The sequence below is a fragment of the Cervus elaphus genome, chromosome 7 (assembly GCF_910594005.1).
Source record: "Cervus elaphus chromosome 7, mCerEla1.1, whole genome shotgun sequence".
In the NCBI taxonomy this organism is placed as follows: Eukaryota; Metazoa; Chordata; class Mammalia; order Artiodactyla; family Cervidae; genus Cervus; species Cervus elaphus.
In genome coordinates this window covers 25,429,409-25,455,162 of record NC_057821.1, presented here as the reverse complement: position 1 = coordinate 25,455,162, position 25,754 = coordinate 25,429,409, and the positions used below count along the sequence as shown (strand labels likewise).

Here is a 25,754-nt window from a genome sequence, read left to right as displayed (position 1 = left end):
TTTGTGAAAACAAAGAGTAGAGGGGAAAAAAGAAGAGATGCCCTCATACACACTCCACTCTTACACAGGATTCTTTTTAAAGGTAGTTAAGTGCCCAGTTTCTACCTTGCGAATGCCATGTTTCTACTCATTAAGACATAGCCACAAGGAAAAGTACAGATCTACTAAACACCTGCTCAATCTGAGAAAAAAGGCCAGTAAGGAGGACAAATGTTTTTAGCTTATCCATATTTTCTGATTTGTCTACAATGAGTTCCTATAACTTATGCAATAATATTGAAAATATTTTGTAAGTGAATAAGGAGAAGGCATTTGTCTTGTCTTCTTAAAATGGTAGGATTCCCTGGAAATAGAGATGTTTCTTGCTCTTGGTTTTGAGAATGGTAGTTAATTAACTGCAGTTGATCTTCACAGTATAGAATGAGGGTGATCTGATGCCCTAACACTATTTAACATAAAAGAATTACAATTAAAAAAAAAAAAGAATTACAATTAAAGAATAACAATCAGGGAGCCATGTATCAGTATATTTTCTTAATATTTATTATTCCAAATTGTAAACATTTAAACTTTTATTTATTTTGTTATTATAAAGGGAGTAGAATAGAATCCTTGGGAAAAATACTATCAAAGATGATGAGGATATAGAGAAGATTTTAAAATGAGAGAAACAAAAAAAAATAAAATAAAATGAGAGAAACAGGTTTAAAACAGGTCTTTTATTTGAATACTGAATACATTCTATTTGCACAGAGTGTGCTGGGGATGAAGTTTATTAAAGAAAAAAAAAAAAAACACTGGCAGAAATACAATTAAAATGGAAAAAAAATCAAATATAACACAAATGACAAATAGATACAAGAGCATTCCGTGAAGCCCACTTAGGGCGTTCCATCATCTGATAAGTTAGTTTATAATTTAAACTTATTCCAGACATGAGTGTTGGGAACCACCATCTATAAAACATGACATATAAAAAAAATCAAAGAGTACATCACAATTTATGATATACTTCACAATTTCATAAAAATATCTTAATTGAAATCAGAATCTAACAATTGGAAAACGGTTAAACTGTTTATTTAAAAAAAACAAAAATCCCTCAAACTAGTGTCCTTATCAGAGGCAACAGTGTTTCTCGGGCAGTTTCCAACATAAAATAAGACCACATCGAACATCCCACACTGGAATTTATCTTTTCAACACAAACAGTGGGCTTCTGCCCGTTACAGCAGAATGACTCAGATTTAGTTTTCACTTCCTCTGGATTCTCAAAGCAGCAGTAAGACAAGTCTCAGGATCATCAAGAGGCTGGATTAAAACAAAAGACAGGCAAGGGGAGGTGACTCAGGAGGCGAGAGAAGGCTCACATGCCCACCTAGCAGGTGGTACTAGACCCCGGCTTCCAGGGTGCATCTCTGCTGCTACTCCCTGGGCCAGAGACGCTCTCAGGATCCCTGTACTTGAAATTCCAAGATGTGACTGAACTGGCCACTTAAAAATGTTCAATAAGTGATGGAGAAAAATCAGAATTCAATCTTCTGAAAATCTGGGCTGAACTTTCATAAGAGAAAGGTTAGAAAACACAATTTTCAATAGTTAGTAAAGGCAAGGAGCTTGAAAAACTCATCAAGGGGCAATTTTATGCCATTATTACAATCTCAGCTACTTTCCAAGTTTGGAGTCTTGTCTTTTTAACCTGTAAACCCTACTTTGACTTTCCACCGCCAAGCATCATTATTAGAACAGGACTCTCATTAGAAATCAGCCCTGTATAATCACACTTTTGTTCCCAAATCATAAACACTATATCCAGCCGCGCTAGAAAATTCTATTGAAAAGTAGAAAGCAGAAAATTTCTCATTCCATTACCACCTAGAGATTATTAATATGAAGTATTTGAAGAATTTCCTTCCTATCTTATTTATACACAGACTTTCAAAAAATTGAGATCACACTATATTTGGTTATTTATTCTGTTTTCATCTCCTATTTTGTCATTGATATTTTCAAACATCACTAAATGGTTTTTGAAAACATGAGATGCAATGCTTGCTCAATATTCCACTAAGTGGACAAAACAACTATTGAACCATTTCCTTACTGGTGAATTTTCAAGCTGCTTCTAATTTTTCAGTTCATGTCTTCAACTAGACACACAGTTGCAATAAACATCAGCCTTTGTATACATCTCATTATTTCTTTTGCATAAATTGTTAAAAGTGAAAACGTACATCAAAGAAAATTAACACATTGACAGCTTTCAACATATAAAGGCAGCTTCCAAGAATTTAAAATGTTATGCACAAATTTTCACTTGGGAATGTGCTTAATCTCATGGAAAGAATTAAGATTAAGAGAAACATGAAGCTCCCTGTTTATCTTTTTAAAAAATATTAAGTTTTCTCTCTTAAAAACTCAAAATAACTGCGAGAGACTATCACTGTCGAACTCTCTAAGAGAGATATCAGATTTAAATGAATACACTTACTGTCTCAGACAGGTAAATCCTGAGAAAAAAAATGAGGCTGATTTTAAATCTTTATTCTGAAAAACGGTAATTGTGTACATGTGATCAGATACTACAGCAAAACTAAGTGTATTTGATAAAAACATTCCCAGGCACATAAATGTCAGCAATTGATTGAATGGATGATGTTTTAAGGTTTTACAGTTATGCTGACTGTAATAAAAATTACTTTGACCTTTCAAGTTAAAACTGACTTTTGCCCAAAATTCGGCACTTCAAAATGACAGCAGAGAAAAGAATAGATCAAAATAGGTTTTTCTTACCTTAAACCTGCAACCAGTCCAGCTGGCATGATTTTCTTGGATCTCTTAAATCTCACCCCCATTATGGTGGCCAGGAAGAAAGCTGTAACTAAAAAACAGACCGGTGCATGAACCAGGGCCTCAAACATGTTATCAGTGCTTGCTTGTGAAACAGAGGGATTTGATTTCAGCTTTCTGATAAAACAATGATTATGTGTTGGTACTGAGTTGCTATGCTCTTGAAAAGATAAAAGTGTTCTGTCAAAATACCTTATAAATTAGCTAATCAACAAGGTTTCTGAGTAAACAAGCATGTTAAAATCCATTACTGAAATATCTTGAAAAGAAAAAGTGCTTTTCTAACTTAAATTTCTATTTATAGAACACTCCTGGGAAGGCCAAGACTGTATCTTTTTCAAGTTTCCTCAGGAACACTAGGCAGTATGCCTAGACTCACAGGAGACATCCAATAAATGGAAGGAAAAGAATCAGTTTCTAAAGTGAATCTTTAAAGTAAGACTTGATTAATAAAATAACAGTAGGAAAAGGCTGACTTTATTTTGTAGCATTCCATTTTGAAAAAATGAATGCCTGGAGATGAAATATATAACAACAGTCTAGTAATAATACTAAATTCAGAAGCACCATATCAGCCTTTTAGGAGCTGAACCACTATGATCAGAGATTATGTAAGAGATGAGGCCATTGATATCACAATTTAAGAACAACTTTCAAGGCAAAATCACTTGCTGATACACAAATCAACATGACTGGCAATAACATATATTAACTGTTTAAGTGCATATGAATAAAATGCCCAATATACGTATATCTTTTTAAAAAATATTTATCTATTTATTTGGCTGTGCCAAGTCATATTTGCAGCATGTGGGATCTAGTGCCCTGCCCAGAAGTTCAGACCTACACCCTCTGCTTTAAAAGGCAAAGTCTCAACCGCTGGACAGTCAGGGAAGCCCCAGCCTTGCTTTTCTAGGTTAACTCTTAAGGCAAAGTGGGATCTAAAAGCAGTTTGTGAATTCAATAAAACAATCCAAGACTCACTTTTTAGATATTTTCACAGTAATATAAACTATGCTAACATGCATTTAGGAGGGTTAGCAGAAAATTCAGACATAATTCCTCATTTTTTCTAATTTTATTTTCTCTTCCTAGTAACAAACTTTACAGAAATATTCCTCTGAGGCCTGGCAGCAACATCATCACTTTTGATGAGGTCTGTGTAGAAAGGAACAAGGATAGTGTTCCACCTCCATACAAGCATTTTGCCACCTGCCATCTGACCGGTATTTTCTAGGACACTGGGCTGGGTATTAAAAAGCTACCCCCAGGCTTTGATTTTGCATAACCAGGAAAAAAATGCCTTACACAGTGACAGCTTTACATCTCGCTTGTCATTGGAGACACGGTAAGCTCCATAGCCAGCCAAAAACCCAATAAAAAGACCAGCAATCAGAGACAGAACACCACCTGGAGGGGGAAAAAAAAGTAAGGGTTCAGGTAGAAAATCCTCAAATGAAGACATATCTTTATCACTTAATGTGTGATATAAGCAACAAGTGGAAGAAATGTGTTTCTTCTTGGGCACTGTAACTGCACAAGGCCAAATCAGGTGTCAGCTATCCATGGACAGTTTCTAAGAAATGACTGTTTCATGCTGAACCCCGAGAACACAGCAATGGGAGGGATGGGTATGGAGATAGAGCCTGCCTTATCGTCGTGCTTCCAATGGCGACTGCATGATCTTAGACAATTATCTAACTTCTTTATGTCCCTCTTTTATTCCCCCTATTCTCTTTGCCTCTATTATTTCACTCTCAGCTTGTGATGATAAAAATAAGATAAATGATGTTTTCAACTCATGGAGGTAGAGAGGGTCCTATGCAAACCAAGCAGTGGTTCTCTCCTGAATAATTAACAAAGCTTCCAGCCTCAACACATAAGGACTCAGGGCTGGATCACGACAACGAGTAACAGGAAAAATCCGGTCACTGATCCCAGTTGCCAACCCATCCCCTTCCGCACCCAGTACCTGCCCAGCATTGCCCCGGGCACTGGGACAGACAGAGAGGTCTTCCTGTGCTCTGGGTAGAGAGCAAGAGGGCACATGCCAGTGATAGTGTGACCAACACACACCATCCCCACTTCAGGGCACTCACTCTATTTAGAATCTATCAGATTGTAATCTCTAGGGTCAAGGCACCTCTGGGGTTTTTTGGGGGGAGAGGGATTTAAATGTATCATTTATTTTTATTGAAGTATAGTTGATTACAGTGTTGTGTTAGTTACTGGTGTACAGCAAAGTGATTCAGTTACAAGGCATCTCTGTTTTTTAAACATCTACAGAAAATTCAGATTGCAGCAGGGTTAAGAACCATTACAGCAATGCACATACACACACACCCATCCAGAAACAGAAGTGACATGCACTAGGTTCTAGCTTAATTCTTCAGGCAACAAGTGGAAGAAGATGCCTTACAACTAAAGTAACCCTTTCCTGCCACACCCTGCAGCAACCCCAACACACACACACACACACACACACACACACACACACACGCTCTCGCTCTCCTTTTCCTACACCTCAAAAAATCACTAAAAGAAGTAACCTTCAAAACCATATAGACCTGAAATTCAAGTCCCCCAATGTCACTGATAAAACAGTCTTCAAAATATAACTTCATTTTATGAATTTCTTAAAAAAATAAGAAAGAGAAATGTGGGACACTGTGACTATATAAATGCATCTACCTTAAAACAAAGTAAAATATAAAACTTGGCCTTTCATTTTTTTCTCCATGAAATCCTTTATTTTATCAACTGGGTGTTTTCTCCACCTTGGGACAGAGATGAAGAGACCACTTCAGATATTATAACTAAGTACTGAACAAATTTTCTGTTGCCACACACAATATAAACATAATTCAGTTTTTTGACACATTTGGGACCCCATGGACTGTACAGTCCATGGAATTCTCTAGGCCAGAAAACTGGAGTGGGTAGCTGTTCCCTTCTCCAGGGTGTCTTCCCAACCCAAGGATTGAACCCAGGTTTCCCAGATTGGAGGCGGATTCTTTACCAGCCTGAGCTACAAAGGAAGCCCTTTTGACACTAGGAGTATGTTAAAAAAAAAAAAAAAAAAACTCATCTGATAATAAATGAGTAGCCCTGAGGAGGTTAACTCAATTAATTATGCAACTGATATTAACAGATGAAGGGAGACCCAGACACCCAGGCTCTGGAATGACAGGCTCTGTTCACCCAGCCCCAGGGAACCCCACCTCCTTCCCCGAATCCTCCCACCAAATGCTGGTCCTCAGCCACCTGAGGACTTCATTAGCTTCCTGTCCTATTTATAGACTCCTCAGATGATCCCAGCACAACCTCCCACCAGGTCCTTTTGAGGAAAAATCTGGTTTGGCCTCACCTCTCCGCTTATATCCCAAAATGCTTCCGAATGTCACCAGGGCTGCATAACCAAAACCAATCAGGTCCATTGGCAAGGTTCAAGTCTAAAGCAAGGGGGAAGGGACATATTTTACAAGATAAAAAGAGTCTGGGGGAGCAAATGTATATAAAAATGATGTGCATTCCACAGAATTATGTAAATTAATTTCTCCAGTCCACTAAGAAAAAGGCAGCTAGATCTTCCCCCTCTCCCAACACTCAGCCGCCGTCTCCCCACCCTCATCACTCTCAAGATCACTCAGGGAGACACCTGAGGATGATTTTCCTTTCCTGTCTGCAAGACTTGTCCTGTCCTCTCAGTTGGGGACGCCTTTCCACCTCCCCAGCAGGACTTCTGCTCTGGTTAGCGCGGTCTCCTAGCGGGGCAGTGACCTTGCCATGTTCACTTTGCACTCCCGTGCCTGGAACTTGCCCCCTTCTCCCTGACCTACATTCTCTGCACACCATCTCCCTCTGAACCTACTTTCCTTCTCAGCCACACCCCTAACTTCCATAACCACGTCCTTTCCCAACCACACCCCTAACCTCCTTAACCACGCCTCAGCCACACCCCTAACCTCCTTAGCCACGCCCCTTCCCAACCACACCCCTAACCTCCTTAACCACGCCCATCTCAACCACACCCCTAACCTCCTTAACCACTCCTTCTCAGCCACACCCCTAACCTCCTTAACCACTCTCCTTCTCAGCCACACCCCTAACCTCTTTAACCACTCCCCTTCTCAGCCACACCCCTAACCTCCTTAGCCACGCCCCTTCCCAACCACACCCCCTAACCTCCTTAACCACGCCCCTTCCCAACCACACCCCTAACCTCTTTAACCACTCCCCTTCTCAGCCACACCCCTAACCTCCTTAGCCACGCCCCTTCCCAACCACACCCCTAACCTCCTTAGCCACGCCCCTTCCCAACCACACCCCTAACCTCCTTAACCACGCCTTCTAAGCCACACCCCAACCTCCTTAACCACTCCCACCTGCACCGTCCACCTGGTCTGGAGCGTCTGCTCTTCTAACTTCCTTGACCTTAACTCTATCTTGTAATTCTTTCCTGTTTGTACCCGCTCCTCTTCACACCTAAGAACAGGAAAGGGGTAACAAGGACATGTGCTTGTTGACTGATTCCCTTTCAACGTGCTCTTTGCTTTGTTGTGAGACAGCTCTCCTGTGTTGGCAGAGACACCCACGCTTGGTCCACGGGAAACCATTGAAGGATTCAACGCAAGGCAGCCCTTGCAGAAGTTAACTGAGTGACCGTGAGATCCTACAGGCCTCACAGCAGCAGCTGAAACACCCACAGGTGAAAAGTTCGAAGAAACTCCACGGAAATCCTGCCTGGAATTCTCCAAGACGTAGGAGAAAGAGTGCTGGCTACAGGCTGGACACATGGCCTCTGGTCACTAGTGGCTGCTGGACCCTGGACCATGCCCCATCCCTAAAAGGCCAACTCCCCCAAAATGAGGGGAATAGAGGAGGTAAGCTCTAGAGTTTTTTGGTTTTTTTTTTTTAATTCTAAGATTCCTGGTGGTGACTGCACATCTTTTTACATCTCTATTTTCTCCCTGGGAAAAATAATTATCTTTGTATACACAAGGAATGGTATATGAGAATTTTTTGTATTTTCACAGTGTTCTCACTGTTTGCCATTGAGGTTAACCTGATCTTTAATTCTCTGTAGCAACTGGTAACAAACTCACCCAGAAGAATGGAAAAGGAAAGTAAGCTAGCACTTACTGTGAGGAAGGGTCTGAGGTTGGGAGCCCAAGGCACAGGAGGTGATGGCGCTGAAAAGGAGGCAACGATGGAAAATTCTCAATGTCTGTGGGATGAAGAATTAAAACAGGATGGTTGTTGATGCCCAAGAAGTGGTCCAGTGGGGCTGAATATAGAAGAAGGAAGGACCTGTGTTCCAAAACCATGGATAAATCATAATGACGATGTCATTTCTGAGCAGTTACCATGTGCCAGGCACCACTATAAGGCCTTATATGTATCAACTCATTTAATTATCACCACGACCCTAGGAGGTAAGTACTATCATTATCCACTTTGCAGATGAGGCGACTAAAGCACAGAAAAGGCAAGCAGCAGCCCCGAGGTCACACAACAGAACCAAGATAGCAGACTCAGAGAAGTTTCATTCCTAATCAGTAGTGTTTCCAAAAACTAAGTTAGTTGCCAAAAGAATGAACGTGCAAGTGACACTGAAGTTCCTGAAAGTTTTGAATTCTGCGTTAAGCACTTCTTGGCCTCGTAGCTTAGCCCACACTGGACTGTCTTGCACCTGGAGACCTATCACCCTCAGCCCTGTGAGCACCTCACGTCCAGTCCTACTTCCTGTCTTTCTCAAGGAGCCCATCACATTCCACAGTGTATGCCTGTCTTCACCAACATGTAATGTTAGGCATGTTCCTTAATCTCTCTGTATCTTAAGTTTCTCCATCTGTAAAACAGGGATAATAAAAATACCTACCTCACAGAGTTGCTATGGTGATGAAATGAGTTAACGCTGTAAGGCACTCAGAAGCCATGCCTGGCACACGCTGAACACCCAATAAATATTAGCTGCTCAAATGATGATCCTCCCTTTCACTCTTACACCTGTTTTTAAGCTTGATGTGAACAAGGGCAATACTATTTCAGCACAGTAAGAAATCAACTGAGGCAGGGTGGATTTAAGATGCAGGCGTTCATAGACTCAAGCCATAATAGTACTGATATAACTTGCACGTATACTCAATTACATCAAGAACGATTTCTTGGGTGTCTTCTATGTGCCGGCAGCAGGAAGAGACGGAAAGCCCCATTGATGGACATGGCCCTGATCTTCCGGCACTTCCAGTGTGGCACCAGGGAGGCGGCAGCTGCATGAGGGAGCCCTCAGAGGAGAGGCACAGGCCCTATAACCAGGAGCTTCACCCTTCCAGCCTGGGAGCCTAAGCTTCATTCTGTGAGGAAGCAGGGACCCAGCGGGGGCCTTGAGGACGGCAGGAGAAAGCAAGGAAGGAGGCTGGCAAGGAGGGGTGTGTCCTAGGCAGAAGGGAGACACCTACGAAAGCCTAGTGGCATGAGACAGCATGGCATGGTTTTAAAACGGAGAGAAGTGCAAGGGGTGTGAAAAGAGGGGGTGCAGGTGAGCAAGGGCCAGACGACTCCTGGAAGCCCTATAAAGGGAGTCTGGTAAAGATAGGCTGGGAGTCTGAAGCAGTAAGCCAAGCAAGAGATGATGGTGGTCTGGCCTAGAGAAATGAAAGTGGAGTGAGGTGGACAGGTCAGGTGGTTGAATCAACAAACCCAGGGTGTGGGGGGGGGGGGGGGGGGGCGGGGTTGTCAGGGAAGGGATGAGTCTCTGGCTTGGACCACTAGTGAGGAGAAGAGCCTTGCTATTGTTTCCTGAGACAGGGAAACATATTCAGTCTAAGATGATCAACACACAGTCAGGAAACACCCTTACATACAGAGCTGAAGTTATGAGAGAAATCACTTATCATCAGGTGGTAACAGGAACCTAATTTTTTCCTTAAGTCAATCACCTGCTGTGGAAGGCTGTTTCCTTTTCCCTCCTCTGAGCCCCCACCCCCACCCCAGTTTTTCCACTGGCCCTCTCTTGGGGCCCTGATGGAGAGACACTTCGGTTGACCTTCTCTCTCCTCCGCGCCAGTCAAGCTCCTTGAAGACTAAACTCAGGAATAACTTCTGCCTTAAGATACTCTGTAACTGACCTACCCTCGCACAGCTCTATTGCCAGGAAAAATCCCTTCATCTCCTTAGTGAACTGAGTGTTGTTCTAAGGAAGCAAAAGAAATCTATTTTCAGCTCTTGTAAGGGTTTACAGCGAAAATCCAAGCAAAAGGCAATTCGCCCTGTCGCTCCTTTTCCGTTGCAGGACCGTTTGATTTGCTCAGAATTACACAAGAAAGCCAGAGGCTGCGTTAACAAGGCGGGGACGGCAATGAGGATGGTATGCGCGACGGATCACGTGCTCCCATCGCAAATGCAATGCCCAGCCCTTGGAAAAGCCAGAAAGCATCTTGGGTGCAATGCAGCAAAATGATTTACTGCACAGCGCACAACACTAGGTGACAGGGCCCGGCCTTGTCCCTAGCCCTCCAAAATTTGGAGAACCCACTAAGAGATCTCCCTGAGCTATTATATAAAAACTATTTGCATATGCTAAGTATCAATAATTACCTACCTTTGAACTCCTTGGGGGCTCGAAAGACTTTCGAGTGAAGTCTGGATGGTGCTGGGAAGGTTTGAAACCTTACCAAGCATTTCTGCGATGATCCAAGGGCCCCACCCCGTTCTCCATCTCTCCCTAGCTCCGGGAAGGGAGGAGGGAGGACAGGTAGGAGATTCAGGACCTTGGAAGGAAGAAATTCGGGGACTTTCCAGAAAAAGGAGAGAAGCGATACCCGGAAGAGGAGACTCCACCCCCTGCAAAATCTTCCCAAGTTTCTCGGCATCGTTATCTGCCTATTTCTGCACCTTTGCATGAAAATTACGGGCAGAAAGATCTCAAGGTATAGCTAGATGTACAGCTCACCTGCAGCCTCAAGCTCTCCCCGCGGGTGAAAAGAAAAAAGTTGGGAGCCAGCTACAGGAAAACTTCGTACCTGGAACCGAGAAGCTAAGCTCACCACCAGCGCCTTCCCACTGAGAGCTCACCTCCCAGCACTGGGCGGGGCTGCTGGTTCCAGGAAGCACCGGCCCCGCCCCCTCATGCGCATGCGCTGCATCCCTTCCTGCGCTGCATCCCTTCCTCCGCAGCTCGGTCCTACCCGGTCGGTTCCCTCCCGGCGCAGCGGAGGTTGTTACTTGCCTGTGCCACCTGCAGTGCCGGCGCTATAGCATCCCAGGCGGCGGCCACACCTGGTCACTCGCTCGGGACCTGGCCACTCGCTCCGGCGGCCCGGCTTTCGGGTCTGGCCCTGATCCTGGGACTGGAGTCTGCTGCCCCCTGCTGGACGGAGCGAGACTGGGCGTGGACCTGGGTATAACTGGGATTCCAGAGGGCAAACGATTTTTAACCGGAGAAGAGATTCCTTCATTTAAGGCGCGTTTGTGGGGCCTCTCCAGCAGGCCTTTTACGTACTCTCCAGCAGATTGACCCCATTTTCAGCGGAGGGAGCTAGAGTTCGGAGAGGCGAAGGAGTTTTCCACAGACTCAACTCCTAAGTGGGGTGCAAAGGTTAGAGCCCGAGTTGGTCTGGTTTCAAAGCCCGAGCACCCTTCACTACATCGCACCATCTACAACGTTATCTAGAGGTGGTGCGGAGACCAGCATCCTGGTAAAACCCAGGATTTGCTGGGCTTAAGGTACCTGAAGGGACCAGGTACAGAGTGCCAGAACTGAAAGGCACTAAATCATGTCTAATTCCAGAATAACGCATTCCCAGGGATAAACCTGTGAGTCCTGCCTCCAGGCTACAACTTCTCACCTCACTCCAGTTTTGCCTTCCAGGCAAGTGCCAGTAACTCCAACCCACTTCCTTATATAGTAGCTCTTCAGATTTGAAGAAGGCTGTCATCTAGGCTGTCGCTCTGTCGTGTCCGACTCTTTTCGACCCTATAGACTGTAGCCCGCCAGCCAGCCTTCTCTGTACGTGGAATTCTCCAGGCCAGAATACTAGAGTGGGTTGCCCTTCCCGTCTCCAGGGGATCTTCCCAACCCAGGGATCGAACCCAGGTCACCCGCATTGCAGGCAGATTCTTTACCGTCTGAGCCACCAGGGAAGCGTCATCTAGGGTTCATCAAGCAGCTATAGGGATGCCGTGGGACTGGGAATAATAGGATTTCAAAAAAAAAAAAACACCTAAGAATATAAATTAAACCTTGTGAAATTTGTTTGCTGAATCTACTCCTTGTGTTTAAAAGTGCTTCAAGGAAGCAGTGTGACTATATCTAACGTCTGAGAAGTCTTAAGGTGGGCCGAGGGAGTTAACAGGGTTCTGGGAGAGGCATAGGAGAGTTGATGGCAGGCGCTGGAATGTGGATGGAGAAAGTGGTATCCTGGAGTTTGGTGCTGAGTTTTTCCAGCTCTCCTCATCCCCTTCTATGCCCATCCTTAGCCCACTGCACGCTGGAACCCTTGTGCGTGTGTTCTCCCATACATGTGCACGCCCATGTGTGTGTCTCTTTTCCTTCCTCCCTCCTTCCCTTTTTCTCTCTCCCAAGACTCCCAGGACACTTTCTCTATCCAGAATAAAACCAAAGACTTTGGGATACCTCAGTTATCTTTAACTAATATGATCCCCCTCCTCAAGTAAATAACTTACCCCTGAACCCCAGAGCCTGGATTTATGATGCCGAGATCCCTTCCAGCCCTGTCACTGAGGTTTTAGAGGCTGAAAGCATGATATTCCTACTCAAGGTATTTTCATCTAAAAAAGCAACATGAACAACATGTGGGAACAGGAAGGTTCTTAGGCAAAGGGGCCACGGTCCTCTCAACTTACATGCCACCAACTGCCACCTACTCCATCTAATGGGAAGATTAGAGCCCAAGGTGAGGGTGCAGCAAAATCTGTTCACCTCTGCCTTTTTTGTAAAGCTGTCTGCTCATTATCCACAGCAGATTCTTCACTTCCAATGTGCCACCACTCCTGGAGAAACATACAAGATAAAATACACAGGATTGCCAGGGAAGCCAGTTTTATTGAAATAAAGTTATCCAAAGCAGGAAAGTTATTAAAGTAGTAAACATTTACATCTGTGCCAAAGATGTGCTTCATTATTAAATCATGGGATCTAGGAGTGGGTGTGATAATTACTGTAACTTCCAAGTAGTGGTGCATATAACAATACTTTGAGGTATCTGTAACATGTGAGTATCTGTGATTCCTGGGGATGACACAGTCACAGGTACCAGTACTACTTGGTTTGCTGCCTATTTTCCTAATGGAAACAAATGTTAAATTTCAGTCAGAGGTTGGGGAACACAGAAACTTCTTTTTCCCATCCAGGTTCTCCAATTCCTGATTTCTATCCTCAGGCCCCTTTGGATTTGGAGAACTCCCAGTCCCCAGTAATGCAGGGTTTCCTAAGTTGTATTTGGTGGATGTGAAGGAAAAGAAGGGCAAGGCTGAGAGCCCGACTGACTTGCAGATGGGCTGCTCAGGCAGGACCTCCAGGGACATTTGCACATCAGTAAGTGCTCTGTGATCCTGAGCCTGGTCCTCATTTTCAAATGTGCAGAAACTCAGTTTGTATCCTTTCTTCCAGGGGCATCCTGGCTTTGGGAGATTGATTCATAGAACCCAACATCACAAGGGACTAGTTGATTTTTAAACAAAGAACAAACCCTCTGTCAGGTCCTTGATTCTTTTCTTCTTTCAGATCCCATGTGGTTACTTATCATTTAGGCCTCTCTCTGCTCATCAGTCAAATTTTGAACAAGCATCTCAATACATGTGTATCATTTATCTCTAAAATAGACACATTGTGGATATTTTAAATACAAATATATAAATAAGATACATAAAGTAAAACTTTAAAAGGAAACTATGAATAAGATTAAACAGGTATTTCCCATATTTAAAAGATGACATATTTCTGTCCCAAGATACAGTAGAATAATATTTTCATTCTTTCTGTCTTCTTTTCCAATAATACTTTTCTGAGTTGCTTGCAGCCTTTAGGACATCCTTCTCTTTGATGCAGTGGTAAAACTGCATACAATACGGTCAAAAGTCAAATTCACTCTGACCTGCAGCTCTGTTCTCATGCTCACCACACTGAGGCTCAGGCCAATGTGATGACATTAAGCTAAATATCCACTCAATACAAACGTTTGAACATGGAATACTTGGAATTTTACTTATTAGTAATGACAAGTTTTTAGATTTGTAGGGATTCATTTCCATTTCTCCAAAAACATCCACCCACTTTGTTTCCACAGCCTTGTGACAGCCCAGCTGCTGACATCTGTAAATTCATCATATAACCACAGGATATTCTGGTCACTGCCTCTGAATCAGGAAAAGTGACTGTACTCAGTTTCATAAAATAATCAAGGCACCCAAAGGACAAGGCATGTCTGTTCATGGACACCCACGCTAATTCAGCAGCTGCTGTTGATACTTCTGACTGAAGGCTGATTTCATTTCCCCAAAAGACAACACTTTTGGTTTGTTTGGAGGCACTCACTTCTCTCATTCTGAATTTGCCAGATTCAGTCTCCAAATGTGCTTTCACATTCGCTTCTCCACTATGCCCAATCCCAAAGTCTTTCCCACACACTGCACAGGATGCTCTGTGTAGATTATTTACCACCACCCACCCCTTTCGACCCAACTGTATGTTGCTGTTAACATAAGAAAGTGAAGTCACTCATTCGTGTCCGACTCTTTGCCACCCCATGAACTGTAGCCTACCAGGCTTCTCCGTCCATGGGATTTTCCAGGCAAGAAAACTGGAGTGGGTTGCCAATTCCTTCTCCAGGAGATCTTCCCGACCCAGGGATTGAACCTGGGTCTCCCGCATTGAAGGCAGACTCTTTACCTACCGTCTGAGCCAGCAGGGAAGTTAACATAGCACAGTTGTTTAGCCTTTTTTTTTGGTGATGGGATCATGCCTACCTTGGTAGTATAAATGTTCTCATTTTCATTATCTGACCTCTTGGAAAACATGGCCACAATACTCAGTGTTATTAAAAAAAAAAAAAAAAGGTTAAAACTAGCACTCTCCTGATACAAAACATGATAGTTAATACACAGGCTGGGTGTCCCAGCTTATGCCACCAATGAACAATTTTCTGAAAAGGTCGGGTGAGACACATGGCCACAAGAAGTCTTACAAAGAAGTCATGAGCTTTGAATGCCTTACTAGAAATCCATGAGCTAAGGAAGGGCTGGGTATCCCAAAGTTTTCACTGGAAGGATTACAAATAAAGCCACAATTCGCAGCAAAAGTCCATTCTCACTCAACCTGAGGATGAAAGATTCCATCTTGGAAAGACAGTTAACAAAGCTGCACCATCTCCTTACTGAGATCTCAACTCCACCGAGGCCCTAACAAAACTCAAGACCGCAGCCCCTTCAGGCTGGGAGGGGAAAGAAAGGGCAACCTGGCCGGGGCGGCGGTCACAATTGGAAGACACACTTTTATCAAAGTGCTACTGTCTATCCCTGTCTTCCTCTGTGCTCAGATGTCACGGTCAGGAAAAGTGGCCTTCCTGGGGCAGAAACTGCGGTGACACAGCCCGTTCCCAGCTGGAGGGGAGAACGTGCGGGGGGATGGAGGTCTTGGTTGGGGCACGGCAGGACTTGGCTCAGCCCCAATCCGAGCGCACACTTGACGCCCGGCCTCCTATCCTCCAGGCCAGGAGGCTTGGGGACGATGCCCAAGGCCATCCAGGGACTCCCGAGTTTCCCAGCCCCTACCCGCGCCCTGCTCGCTCTTGGAAGGTTCTCCAGCGGCCCCGTGCCTATTCTCGGCTGGGCGCATCGTCTCCACTGGCTGCTCGCCCTGACCTGCTTCTGACCCCCATAGCAGATCCAGCTGTACTCTCCCCGGCTAGGACGCCGCGGAGCCCGTTTGTGGGCACCGGCCACAGCTCAGACCATAGTCGGGACCATCTCTTTTCGTCGTGAGCTACCAGCAGACCGACAATACGGCCGAGGTGGGCGGGCCCATATCGCCTAACTCGCATGCTCATTGGTTGAGCCCATCGACACTTAGTCGTGCGCCAGCGTCCCATTGGCTCCAACGGCGCGCTCTATAAATCCGGGGAAGTTCCGCGTCTGCGGAAGCTGGGTGGTCGGCGCGCGTCAGAGGGTTCTTGGGTCGTGTTGGAGGGTTCCAGAGGCCGGTGAAGCCGGCGGAGGTCGCCTCCGCCAGCCGACGCCTCAACCTTTGTCCTGGGCGTCAGCCTCAGGCTTCACGGAAGTGAAAGCGAGCCAAGAGGAAGATAAAAACCAGTACAAATAAATCCCCAAGTCACAACAGGTACAGTCGAATTCAAGGAAAGCAAAAGTAAATGAGAAAAGCATAATAAAGCTAGTCATTTTTTTTCTTGCGTAGGCAAAGTAAACAGCTGAATTTCAAGGCATTGACTTCTAGAAAAGATAAAACGGGAATCTAGCTTCAATTTTAGGGTATTTATACCAATTTCTATTTAGAACTTGATCAGCAAAAGTTCACGGTCAAAGAATCGAGCGTTTTTTATTTGGTTGCCTTTCCTACGAACGGCGGCAGGGGGCACTAGATGCTCTCGTTTCGTTCAGGTAGCCGGGACTTTTAAAACCGTTTGATAGACTTACGAACGGCCTGACACCAAATAATTTGCTCTTAGAAAACAGATCGGTGGTCTGCGTAAAAGAATGTACCAAAAAAGTAATGCTTTCTGCACTACGGCCTGTAGACTAAGGAGTACGGGTTTCTGAAATATTGTGGCGAGGGGAAAGGTCAGCTCCAGGATATAAGGGGGAATTTTAAGGTGGGCTCTGAAAGAGGCAGGCAGTGGAGAATGAGCAGGGAACCTCTGACTCCTTTACCTGAGTCTGCCGTCTAGACTCACTTTTAACTTTTGCCGAGAACAGGGGACTTTCCGTTCTAAAACCAGGACTGAGAGGTTTCCTGGAATTTTTGACGTAAATATAAACAATAATGATAACAACTAACATTTAATGAGTCTAGTGGGCTTCTAAGCATTTAATCCTCTCAGTAACCGTCTGAGATAGATAATGGGTCATCCCTATTTTACAGAAGAGGAAACTGAGGCAACTTGCCAAAGGTCATGCTGACCGTTGAGAAGTGTCAGATCCAGGTTAAAGAAGAGTGTGTATACCGGCTCTGCCGTTGTTGGGCCTGGGTTCCAGTCATGGCTCCACTGCATATTTTATTAACAAAGGAAGGCACATAACATTTTGACTGGTACGGAGGAAATACTCAATAGTGTTTGCTATTATTATTTAAAGCGTGGTCCTTGCTCTCCAAGACTTTAAAGTCAATGGCCCTTATGACTCATAAGGCAGTAGAGATGTCTCTAATGGGTGAATGGGACAGAGACTAGACGCATGGAAGTGAGTGGAGGAGGAAACAGCTGGGAAACAAGAGTGGTCAGGTCTGGCTCACAGATCACTGAATGCTTAAATGAGTAGCCTACATATCATCATTAGAAAGTGGTCTCAGATCCTGAATGGCTTGAGCTGATCACTGTAGTCTCTGTATTTAGGTATCATATGGGTGTGCATGTTTAATTAAAAATGTAGTCAGGGCTTTCCTGGAGGCTCAGTGGTTAAGACTCTCTGCTCCCAAGGCAAGGGGCAGGGGTTTGATCTCTGGTCAGCGAACTAAGATCCCGCATGCCACACGGTGAGGCCAAAAGAAAAATGTAGTCAGTTTTTATTAGTCACTGAAATTGTCCTAAGAAATGTTAGGCTATCTACTCATCTAGCTGGAGGAAGCATTTATTAATTTTTAGAGAAAGCATTTATTAATTTCACGAATAATTATCTGTTAGATGTTATATGGTCAGGCCATTCAAGATGGCTGTTCTCTCACTCTGCGTACATCCCTTGCTCCACCAGCCCCTGCTTCACTCACATAAATACTCAGTCCTCTTAGTTATAGGGCTTAATTAGTCCCTGGTAACTGACATCAATTCTCCCTGTAAATGGTAGCCTCCTTCTCCCCTGAATAGCAAAGGCTGTTGCAGTGTCCTGTCCACACATTGTGTTGAGTTGTTGCTCCAGGACCCTTTGTAGGATTCTCCCGTCCAATAAACCACCCATGTCTCTATCGCTGTCTCCAGGCTGTTTCTTTGGTCTTGAGGCTGGACAACTACAAGGCTTGCAGACCTGTGGGATGCCCCCCAACAGATGTCAAGCCCTGGAATAGGAGTCTGAGAGTAGGACTCAGAGTTAGAGACTGACTCTGGAACGAAGGGAGTGGGAAGGGATATTATAATTGAAACCTGAAGTCTGAGAGGGAGCCAGCAGCAAGCAGTCAGGGGGTCCTCATTGCAGGCAGCAGGAATGGCCTGAGCAAAGGCCCTTGCAGCAGGGCTGGATGGGAAGGGCTCCATGCCTGGTGAGAACCAAAGGAGTGTGGGACTAGAGAATTGTGAATTAGAGGCAGAGTAAATTGGTGCAGCAATAAGCTGTGTTCATAAAGAGCTGGGCTGAGTACGGGTTTCCTGCCTCTGAGTCTTTTATTTAAATCGTCTTGACTGTGTAGAGTCCAGGTGTTGCCGAAGGGAAGTTTCCATTATGGGGTGAGAGGTAACCTTGTGCATTGCTTTGTTTCCATTCGTTGTCCTTAACTGAGTTGAATGCTTTGCATCTGTGTGTGCTTAAATCCAGAAGTGCCTGTGTTTCAGAGGACATGACTCCTGACTCTTCTGTCCTGCTTAGCAGTAAAAGAATGGTAAAATGGATTTACATTCATTCCCTAGCATCTCTAACTTCATCTTTCCCTGAAGATTTCTTGGAATTAAAAAAAAAAAACAAATATTAAAGATAGCTCATTTTTCCTATTCTTTGGGTCTCCATGGAGCCAATGCTGTACCAGTAGTGTAAAAATCAAACAGATGTGAGAAAGAGGACTTGATGTACAGAGTTAATTTGTGTTTCTTCTTTAGCTCTCTTTGAGCAAGCAACCCTTAATGCAATAAAAATGGCATCTTTGAGGAAAAGCAGATTATCTTATCCGATAAGGCTGCCTTTTCTCATTACTTTAATGTTGCTCTGATCATGCATTTTAAACAGTGTTTTTAATAAATAAAAAAAAAAAGTCCCAAGAGAAGACTTAGGTCGGAAAAGAGGGCATGATAACATTTGGAAACATGCAATGGAGAAACATTCTGAAAATCCACTCATCAGTGTAGTAGGACTCACTGCAAAGGTGAAATTGGGTCCAAACTTAAAGAAAGGAAAGTTTCAGTCTCTTTCTCTCCTTTCGTCTTATACTTCATACCAATTATTAGAGCAAGTTTAAGTGGTATCTCTAACAAATGTCATGGAAGAAGGGAAGTGAATATTAGTTTCTGACATTCCAACCAGGTGTGGATGGAGAGTTAATTTAAAACAGCCACACACCTGTAATACCTGGGGAGGCCCTGGAACTTCTATCAGCGTTTATATAACTCACTTCTCAGGCTGGATTTAATAAAGATCATTGGGATAAAGATGGATACGAAGAAATTGAACTATTTATAAAATATTTTTTGTCAGTTAATACAATTAATAAAGTGGTTAATAATGCTGGCATGGAGGCTGGAGCTTTCAGTTAGGGAAAACAATGCTAGGAGCCTGCAAGATGAGTAAGAAACAGTCAGAGCTTCTCCCTCAAATTGTCTGGGGCTGTGCCCAAAACATAATAGGATGCTTCTGCCATTCCCTTTTGCAAAGAGGCCTCTAACAGAACTTTAGGAAAACTGTTTGTTTTTTCTCATTCTTCTTAGATTATCTCCTTAGAGGCTTCTGAAATGCTCAATTCAGTGGTCCCCAAATTTGCTGCCCACTGGAATCACCTGGCCATCTTTAAAAACTACTGATGCCTGGCTCACGTCTCTCAGTATTGTAATTTACCAGGTATGGACTGCAACCCAGGCATGGGGAGTGGTTTTGTTAATCATTTTATATATATAGGTTTACAGATGATTGTAAGAAATAATACAGAGAGATTCTGTATACTGTTTACCCAGTACCCCCTGCATGGTAACACCTTCCAAAATGGTACTACAATATCACAGCCATATTATTGACATTGATACATGCAAGAACCAGAACATTTCCGTCATCATCAGGATCCTTACCTCTTGTTGGGCTTTTATAACCACACCTACCTCCCTGCCTGCTCTAACCCCACCCTTTTTTATTGCCTTTTAAAGTAAAACAATTTTAATCTCACAGTACAGCACCTTGAAAAGTACAGGAGTACATTATAACGGCTGGCACACAGGGGCTGGCATCAAGTGAACAGGCAAGAAGAGTTACTGACTGGAGGAGGAAGGGGAGGTGGGAGATGGTAGAGCTGAAGGGTCATCAGCAATAGGAGACGGAGGGCAAGCTGCAGTTTCTGTCATGCCTGACGTCCAACCCCATCCTTAACCTCTTGGCAACCACTAATCTATTCTCTATTTCAATAATTGGTCATCTTAAGAATATAAGTGTAATCATGCAATGTGTAATCTTTGGGAACTAGCTTTTTTCATGCACCATAATTCTCTGGAGATTCATCCAGGCTGTGGCAGGTGTCAATATTTAGTTTGTACCACAATTTGTTTTACCATCTGGAGTGTCACCAGATTTTGATTATTAGGAATGAACTCCTTTAAACATTGATGTACATATTTTTGTGTAAACATACATTGTCATTTCTCTGGGATAAATGTCCAGCAGTGGAATTGTTGAGTTGTATGGTTAGTGCATGTTTAGTTTTTAAAGAAAATCCTGAACTATTTTCCAGAGGGGCTGTACCATTTTTGCATTCGCAAAAATGCAAAAAATCACACACAGCAATGTGTGAGTGATTCGGTTTCTCTGCATCCTTGCCAGCATTTGGCGTTGTCAGTCTCTTCTATTTTAGTGTGGTGATAGCACATTGTGGTTTTAACCTGCATTTTCCTAATGGCTAAGTAAACACCTTTTATTTCGCCTTTCATGTGCTTTCCTTTTCTCCTCTGCTTTTTGCTTCTCTTCTTTCCACAGCTATTTGTAAGGCCTCCTCAGACAGCCGTTTTGCTTTTTTGCATTTCTTTTTCTTGGGGATGGTCTTGCTCCCTGTCTCCTGTACAATGTCACGAACCTCCATCCATAGTCCATCAGACACTCTGTCTGTCAGATCTAGTCCCTTAAATCTATTTCTCACTTCCACTGTATAATCGTAAGGGATTTGATTTAGGTCATACCTGAATGGTCTAGTGGTTTTCCCTACTTTCTTCGATTTAAGTCTGAATTTGGCAATAAGGAGTTCATGATCTGAGCCACAGTCAGCTCCTGGTCTTGTTTTTGCTCACTGTATAGAGCTTCTCCATCGTTGGCTGCAAAGAATATAATCAGTCCGATTTCAGTGTTGACCATCTGGTGATGTCCATGTCTAGAGTCTTCTCTTGTGTTGTTGGAAAAGGGTGTTTGCTATGACCAGTGCATTCTCTTGGCAGAACTCTATTAGCCTTTGCCCTGCTTCATTCTGTACTCCAAGGCCAAATTTGCCTGTTACTCCAGGTGTTTCCAAATAGATGGAGAAACAGTGGCAGACTTTATTTTGGGGGGCTCCAAAATCATTGCAGATGGTGACTGCAGCCATAAAATTAAGAGATGCTTTCTCCTTGGAAGAAAATTTATGACCAACCTAGACAGCATATTAAAAACCACAGACATTACTTTGCAAAAAAGGTCTGTCTATCAAGGCTATGGTTTTTCCAGTAGTCATGTATGGATGTGAGAGTTGGACTATAAAGAAAGCTGAGCACCAAAGAATTGATGCTTTTGAACTGTGGTGTTGGAGAAGACTCTTGAGAGTTCCCTGGACTTCGAGGAGATCCAACCAGTTCATCCTAAAGGAAATCAGTCCTGAATATTCATTGGAAGGGCTGATGTTGAAGCTGAAACTCCAATACTTTGGCCACCTGATGCGAAGAGCTGACTCATTTGAAAAGACCCTGATGCTGGGAAAGATTGAAGGCAGGAGGAGAAGGGGATGACAGAGGATGAGATGGTTGGATGCCATCACCGACTCAATGGACATGAGTTTAAGTAAACTCCAGGAGTTGGTGATGGATAGGGAGGCCTGGTGTGCTGCAGTCCATGGAGTTGCAAAGAGTCAGACATGACTGAGTGACTGAACTGAACTGAACTTCATGTGCTTATTTGCCACCATTTGGTGAAATGTCTATTCATGTCTTTGCCCATTTTCTAGTTGAATGACTTATTTTTTTATTTTTGAGTTTGAGAGTTCTCTATGTATTCTAGATACTAGTTCTTTGTCACATTTGTGGTTTGCAAATGTTTTCTCCAATGTGGGATTTGTCTTTTCATACTTCTGATAGAGTTTTTCCATATAGAGCAAAAGTTTAATTTTGATGCAGTCCAGTTTATCATTTTTTCATGGATTATGCTAGATATTACTCAAGGACTGTTTAGCATTATCCACTAAACACATTGCATCAAAGAATGCTGAGTCCCTCACTGCAAAAAGCTTTCATGTTAAAACTTTCCATCTAGATGAAGATGTTTCCCTTCTCTTTTCTTGTTTAGATGTGTTGACTTTTAAAGGATGTTTGTGGTTTCAGAGAAACCCCAGGACACACAGAAACTTGAAATTTCCAAGGATGTGAACTGCAAGACAACCATTGCGTATCAGATCTTGTCCTTGACATTATGGACAAGCTTCTTTCAAAGAAAGCTCTTTATCCATGAGGATAAGGGAGTCGATAGATATAAGAGGCATCTCTGGATTGTCACACACAGGCCATACAACCTCACCAAATAAATAGTTCTTTGTATAAAGAAAAAAAGAACTGTTGTCATGATGAGAAGAGGACAGGCAAAGGCTCAGATGTCCCAAACGGAATTACAACTCATTCGTTTGAATGGAATATTTGAAAAATAAAATAGGGGGATTTAAGCACAGTCCTTGGGGATTATAAATTATGGGCAGTGTGTTCCTTATTTAGAATGTTTCGGGAGGAACAACTTTTGTATAGTCAGGGTCATGAGTTTCCAGTTACTAGAGATTTTCAAGCAGGCCCTGGACCACCACATAGCAGGGGGTGTTAGAGAGATGAGTCAGGCAGTAGAAAGGTATACGAGGTGAACTCTCAGAGCCTATGCAGTCCTGGTGTCTCTGGCAACATCTCCTTTCTCCAAGGGAAGATACAGAATTATCCTGGAAAGGAAGAGTATAGGCAGAACTGAGCCCAAGAAATTTAGGCAAAACACTAGGAAGAAGCCAGATAACTTGAATAGAGCCTTCTCTAGATTAAGTTAGATTTATGGAGCTGGAAAAGACTTTGGGGGGTGTCTGTCTTGCTCTTGATAAAGAAATGGAAAAACTGTATTAGTCAGATAGGCTAGACTATGATACATTAATAAACTATGAAATCTCACTGGCTTAACAGGAGAAAAGTGGACTGTTTTCTTGTACAAACTCCTTTACAGATGTTTCTGATCAGGCATTCTCCTCCAAGTGATGACTGAGTGATACAGGTGCCTTCCATCTTGTTTCATGTCCCTTCAACACGTGGCCTGAAAAGTCCATGAGAAAGGGGAAGAGAATTCAGGAAAGGCACCTGGCTACTTTAGATATCCAAGCCCTGAGTATTTCATGAATCACTTCCACTCAAATCCTTTAGGCAGAATGGGTCCTGCAGCCAACCCAATTGCAAGGGAGGCTGGGAAACAGAGGGCCACACAGATATTGGTCACACACCTGTAGTTTTTTCCCACAAGAAGCCAAGACGCAGAGGGATGCCATGATTTCATTATGATCATTGTGTTAATGTTGCCAGAACTAAGATCAGATTCTAGATACGATGATTTATCAGGTTAAGTGTAGTATATGATGAAGACTTCCATGACTGAATTCTGGGCATCCCACTTGGCAGCTAGAACCTCAACAAAACAAAACTTTTATAATTCCTCATGCCCACTAGACCTTATATCTTTGCTCCTGAAGCCCCTTACTTAGGTGTGAATACCTTCTTCTTTACCTACCTTCCCTTTGCCTACTTATTCTTTAAGACTTAAGCATCTCTGCTTCCAGGAAGGTGATCCTAATCTCCGAATGCCCTCCTCTCCAGATTGAGTTAGGTGTCCTGTGCATCCACGTTATCCTGTCCTAACATCAACCCTGAATATTCACTGTAAGGACTGGTGCTGAAGCTGAAGCACCAATACTGTGGCCACCTGATGTGAAGAGCCGACTCATTGGAAAAGACCCTGATGTTGGGAAAGATTGAGGGCAGGAGAAGAAGGGGGCGACAGAGGATGAGATTGTTGGATGGCAGCACCAACTCAATGGACATGAATTTGAGCAAACTCCAGGACATAGTGAACGACAGGGAAGCCCAGCGTGCTGCAGTTCATGGGGTTGCAAAGAGTCGGACACGACTTAGTGACTGAACAAAAACAAAACCAAAAAATCATACGTAGTAAAGGTTATGTCATTATCCATTTTTTATTCTATTTCCAACCCTAGATTGTGAGCTTCTTGTAGGCAAATGACATTATTAAAATTATTTATTTATTTATTTTTTATCCAAAACATGTTTATTGGGATGGTTTCCCATTCATCTTGATACAGGGTACTTTTAGTGCTGCTTCCGTCTGAAAGAGCATCCTTCTGTAAGCCTTGCTTTTCCTCCTGTAGGCTGGCAGAGGACAGTAGAGCAGCCAACACACAAAACTACTGTTTGTGCATGGCTAAAGACAGTGGTGATTTTATAGCATCCTGGGCATTTTACATCCATGAAATAGGAACTGGGGCTCTGCACCAGGCGCTTCTTGTGTTTCCTTTTCTCCTCTTCTGCAGAGGGCTGAAGATCCTTTGTGAGAGGCATGTTCTCATGAGGAGGTCGTCACCACCAGAAAGGAAAATTTTTTTACGTTGTAATAATTAAAATATTTTGACATACAGCAAATCTGACTTTTTGTATACAGTTTATGAATTTTGACAATTGTATATATTTTTTGAGTTAGGTTATTCCTGGTTCTTGATATGCCGAATAATTTGAATAATGGTATGCTGGACATTTTGAAATGATATTATGAGACTCTGAGCCTTGTTTGAATCCTGTAAAATGTTGCCATTTCTGTTTTAGCAGGCAATCAACTTAGCTGATTTCAATCTGCAAGGTCTGACCAACTTGCTGTGGATATAGGTTCTGTTTTCAAAGCCTTTGCCGCGCTCTTCTGAGCCGGTGTGTACGCCACCTAGTGGCCAATCTGACCATGGGCGGTGATCTCACCGTGGTCGATTTCTCAGTCCCTCGCGGACTCTTCAGGGTCAGATTCACACATACGCAGCTAGAGAATAAGGCCAGGTCTGTAAACAACTTGAGCAGCACCTCATCGGCCTCCTCTCTGATATCTTCTGAGATCTCCTTGGTGTGCGCTGGTTCCCTGGAGTGTCCCTTTTTGACCCTCGTCTGCCGTGTGTTTCCCATGACTGCACCCATGTCCGGAGCTGTTGGGGTCGCTCAGTGCAAGTGAGCTAGAAACCCATCCCCAGTGTTTTTTTTGTTTGTTTGTTTTGTTTTGGATATTAAGATCAATGATGCCACGCATGCAGCTAGATGCAACTAGGAGGCATGAAAAGGGTTATTACATTCTGGAGAGAGCAGGGAGAGCTCTCAGGCTGGTCTGAAAATTGCTTGTGAGAACCAGGCAAGGAGACTGGCTTGGTGTTTGTGATGCTGGGGTCTGATGCTGGGGTGAGTTCTTGGGATCTGGAGCTCCATAGTGTGAACCGCCTGCTAGTTACAAAGGAGTATCTGAGCTTTCTATCAGTTTTGCCCAGATATGGGGCAGAAAGGGAAGGGGGTATGGAG

General features: G+C 43.6%; 2 protein-coding genes and 1 long non-coding RNA gene across 6 annotated transcripts in view; 1 reads left to right on the top strand and 2 right to left on the bottom strand.

The window, feature by feature from the left end:
* Positions 1-699: 699 nt before the first annotated feature.
* On the bottom strand, positions 700-10,959 carry TMEM14A (transmembrane protein 14A). Of its 3 annotated transcripts, XM_043907720.1 has the most exons (7): positions 10,805-10,959; positions 7,993-8,077; positions 7,236-7,335; positions 6,218-6,302; positions 4,159-4,260; positions 2,794-2,881; positions 700-1,311 (listed from the first exon to the last, which is right to left on the bottom strand). In XM_043907720.1, the coding sequence occupies exons 4-7, from the start codon at positions 6,285-6,287 to the stop codon at positions 1,272-1,274; spliced, it is 300 nt and encodes a 99-aa protein (XP_043763655.1). In that variant the 5' UTR covers positions 6,288-6,302; positions 7,236-7,335; positions 7,993-8,077; positions 10,805-10,959; the 3' UTR covers positions 700-1,271. The 3 variants fall into 3 exon arrangements, with proteins under 3 accessions (XP_043763655.1, XP_043763656.1, XP_043763657.1); XM_043907721.1 differs by lacking the exon at positions 7,236-7,335; XM_043907722.1 differs by lacking the exon at positions 7,236-7,335 and having other exon boundaries at positions 10,875-10,952.
* LOC122697190 (40S ribosomal protein S27-like) lies at positions 6,000-24,779 on the bottom strand. Of its 2 annotated transcripts, XR_006342013.1 has the most exons (2): positions 24,462-24,779; positions 6,000-6,014 (listed from the first exon to the last, which is right to left on the bottom strand). XR_006342013.1 is itself a non-coding variant. In XM_043907723.1 (1 exon), the coding sequence occupies exon 1, from the start codon at positions 24,762-24,764 to the stop codon at positions 24,516-24,518; it is 249 nt and encodes an 82-aa protein (XP_043763658.1). In that variant the 5' UTR covers positions 24,765-24,779; the 3' UTR covers positions 24,456-24,515. The 2 variants fall into 2 exon arrangements, 1 of the variants encoding a protein (XP_043763658.1); XM_043907723.1 differs by lacking the exon at positions 6,000-6,014 and having other exon boundaries at positions 24,456-24,779.
* The window catches only part of LOC122697192, a 29,377-nt gene continuing 19,652 nt past the window's right edge, over positions 16,030-25,754 (top strand). Inside the window, exons 1-2 of the long non-coding RNA XR_006342014.1 lie at positions 16,030-16,207; positions 19,665-19,794. This is a non-coding gene — a long non-coding RNA (uncharacterized LOC122697192). The remainder of the gene's footprint in view (positions 16,208-19,664; positions 19,795-25,754) is intronic.

Coding starts and splice junctions, on each gene's coding strand:
- LOC122697190 (XM_043907723.1), bottom strand. CDS start 24,764: ATGCCTCTCACAAAGGATCTTCAGCCCTCTGCAGAAGAGGAGAAAAGG.
- TMEM14A (XM_043907720.1), bottom strand. CDS start 6,287: ATGGACCTGATTGGTTTTGGTTATGCAGCCCTGGTGACATTCGGAAGC. Junction 4,261..6,217: donor TTTGGGATATAAGCGGAGAG/GTGAGGCCAAAC, acceptor TTCCCCCTCCAG/GTGGTGTTCTGTCTCTGATT. Junction 1,312..2,793: donor GGACTGGTTGCAGGTTTAAG/GTAAGAAAAACC, acceptor GTTTTAATCCAG/CCTCTTGATGATCCTGAGAC.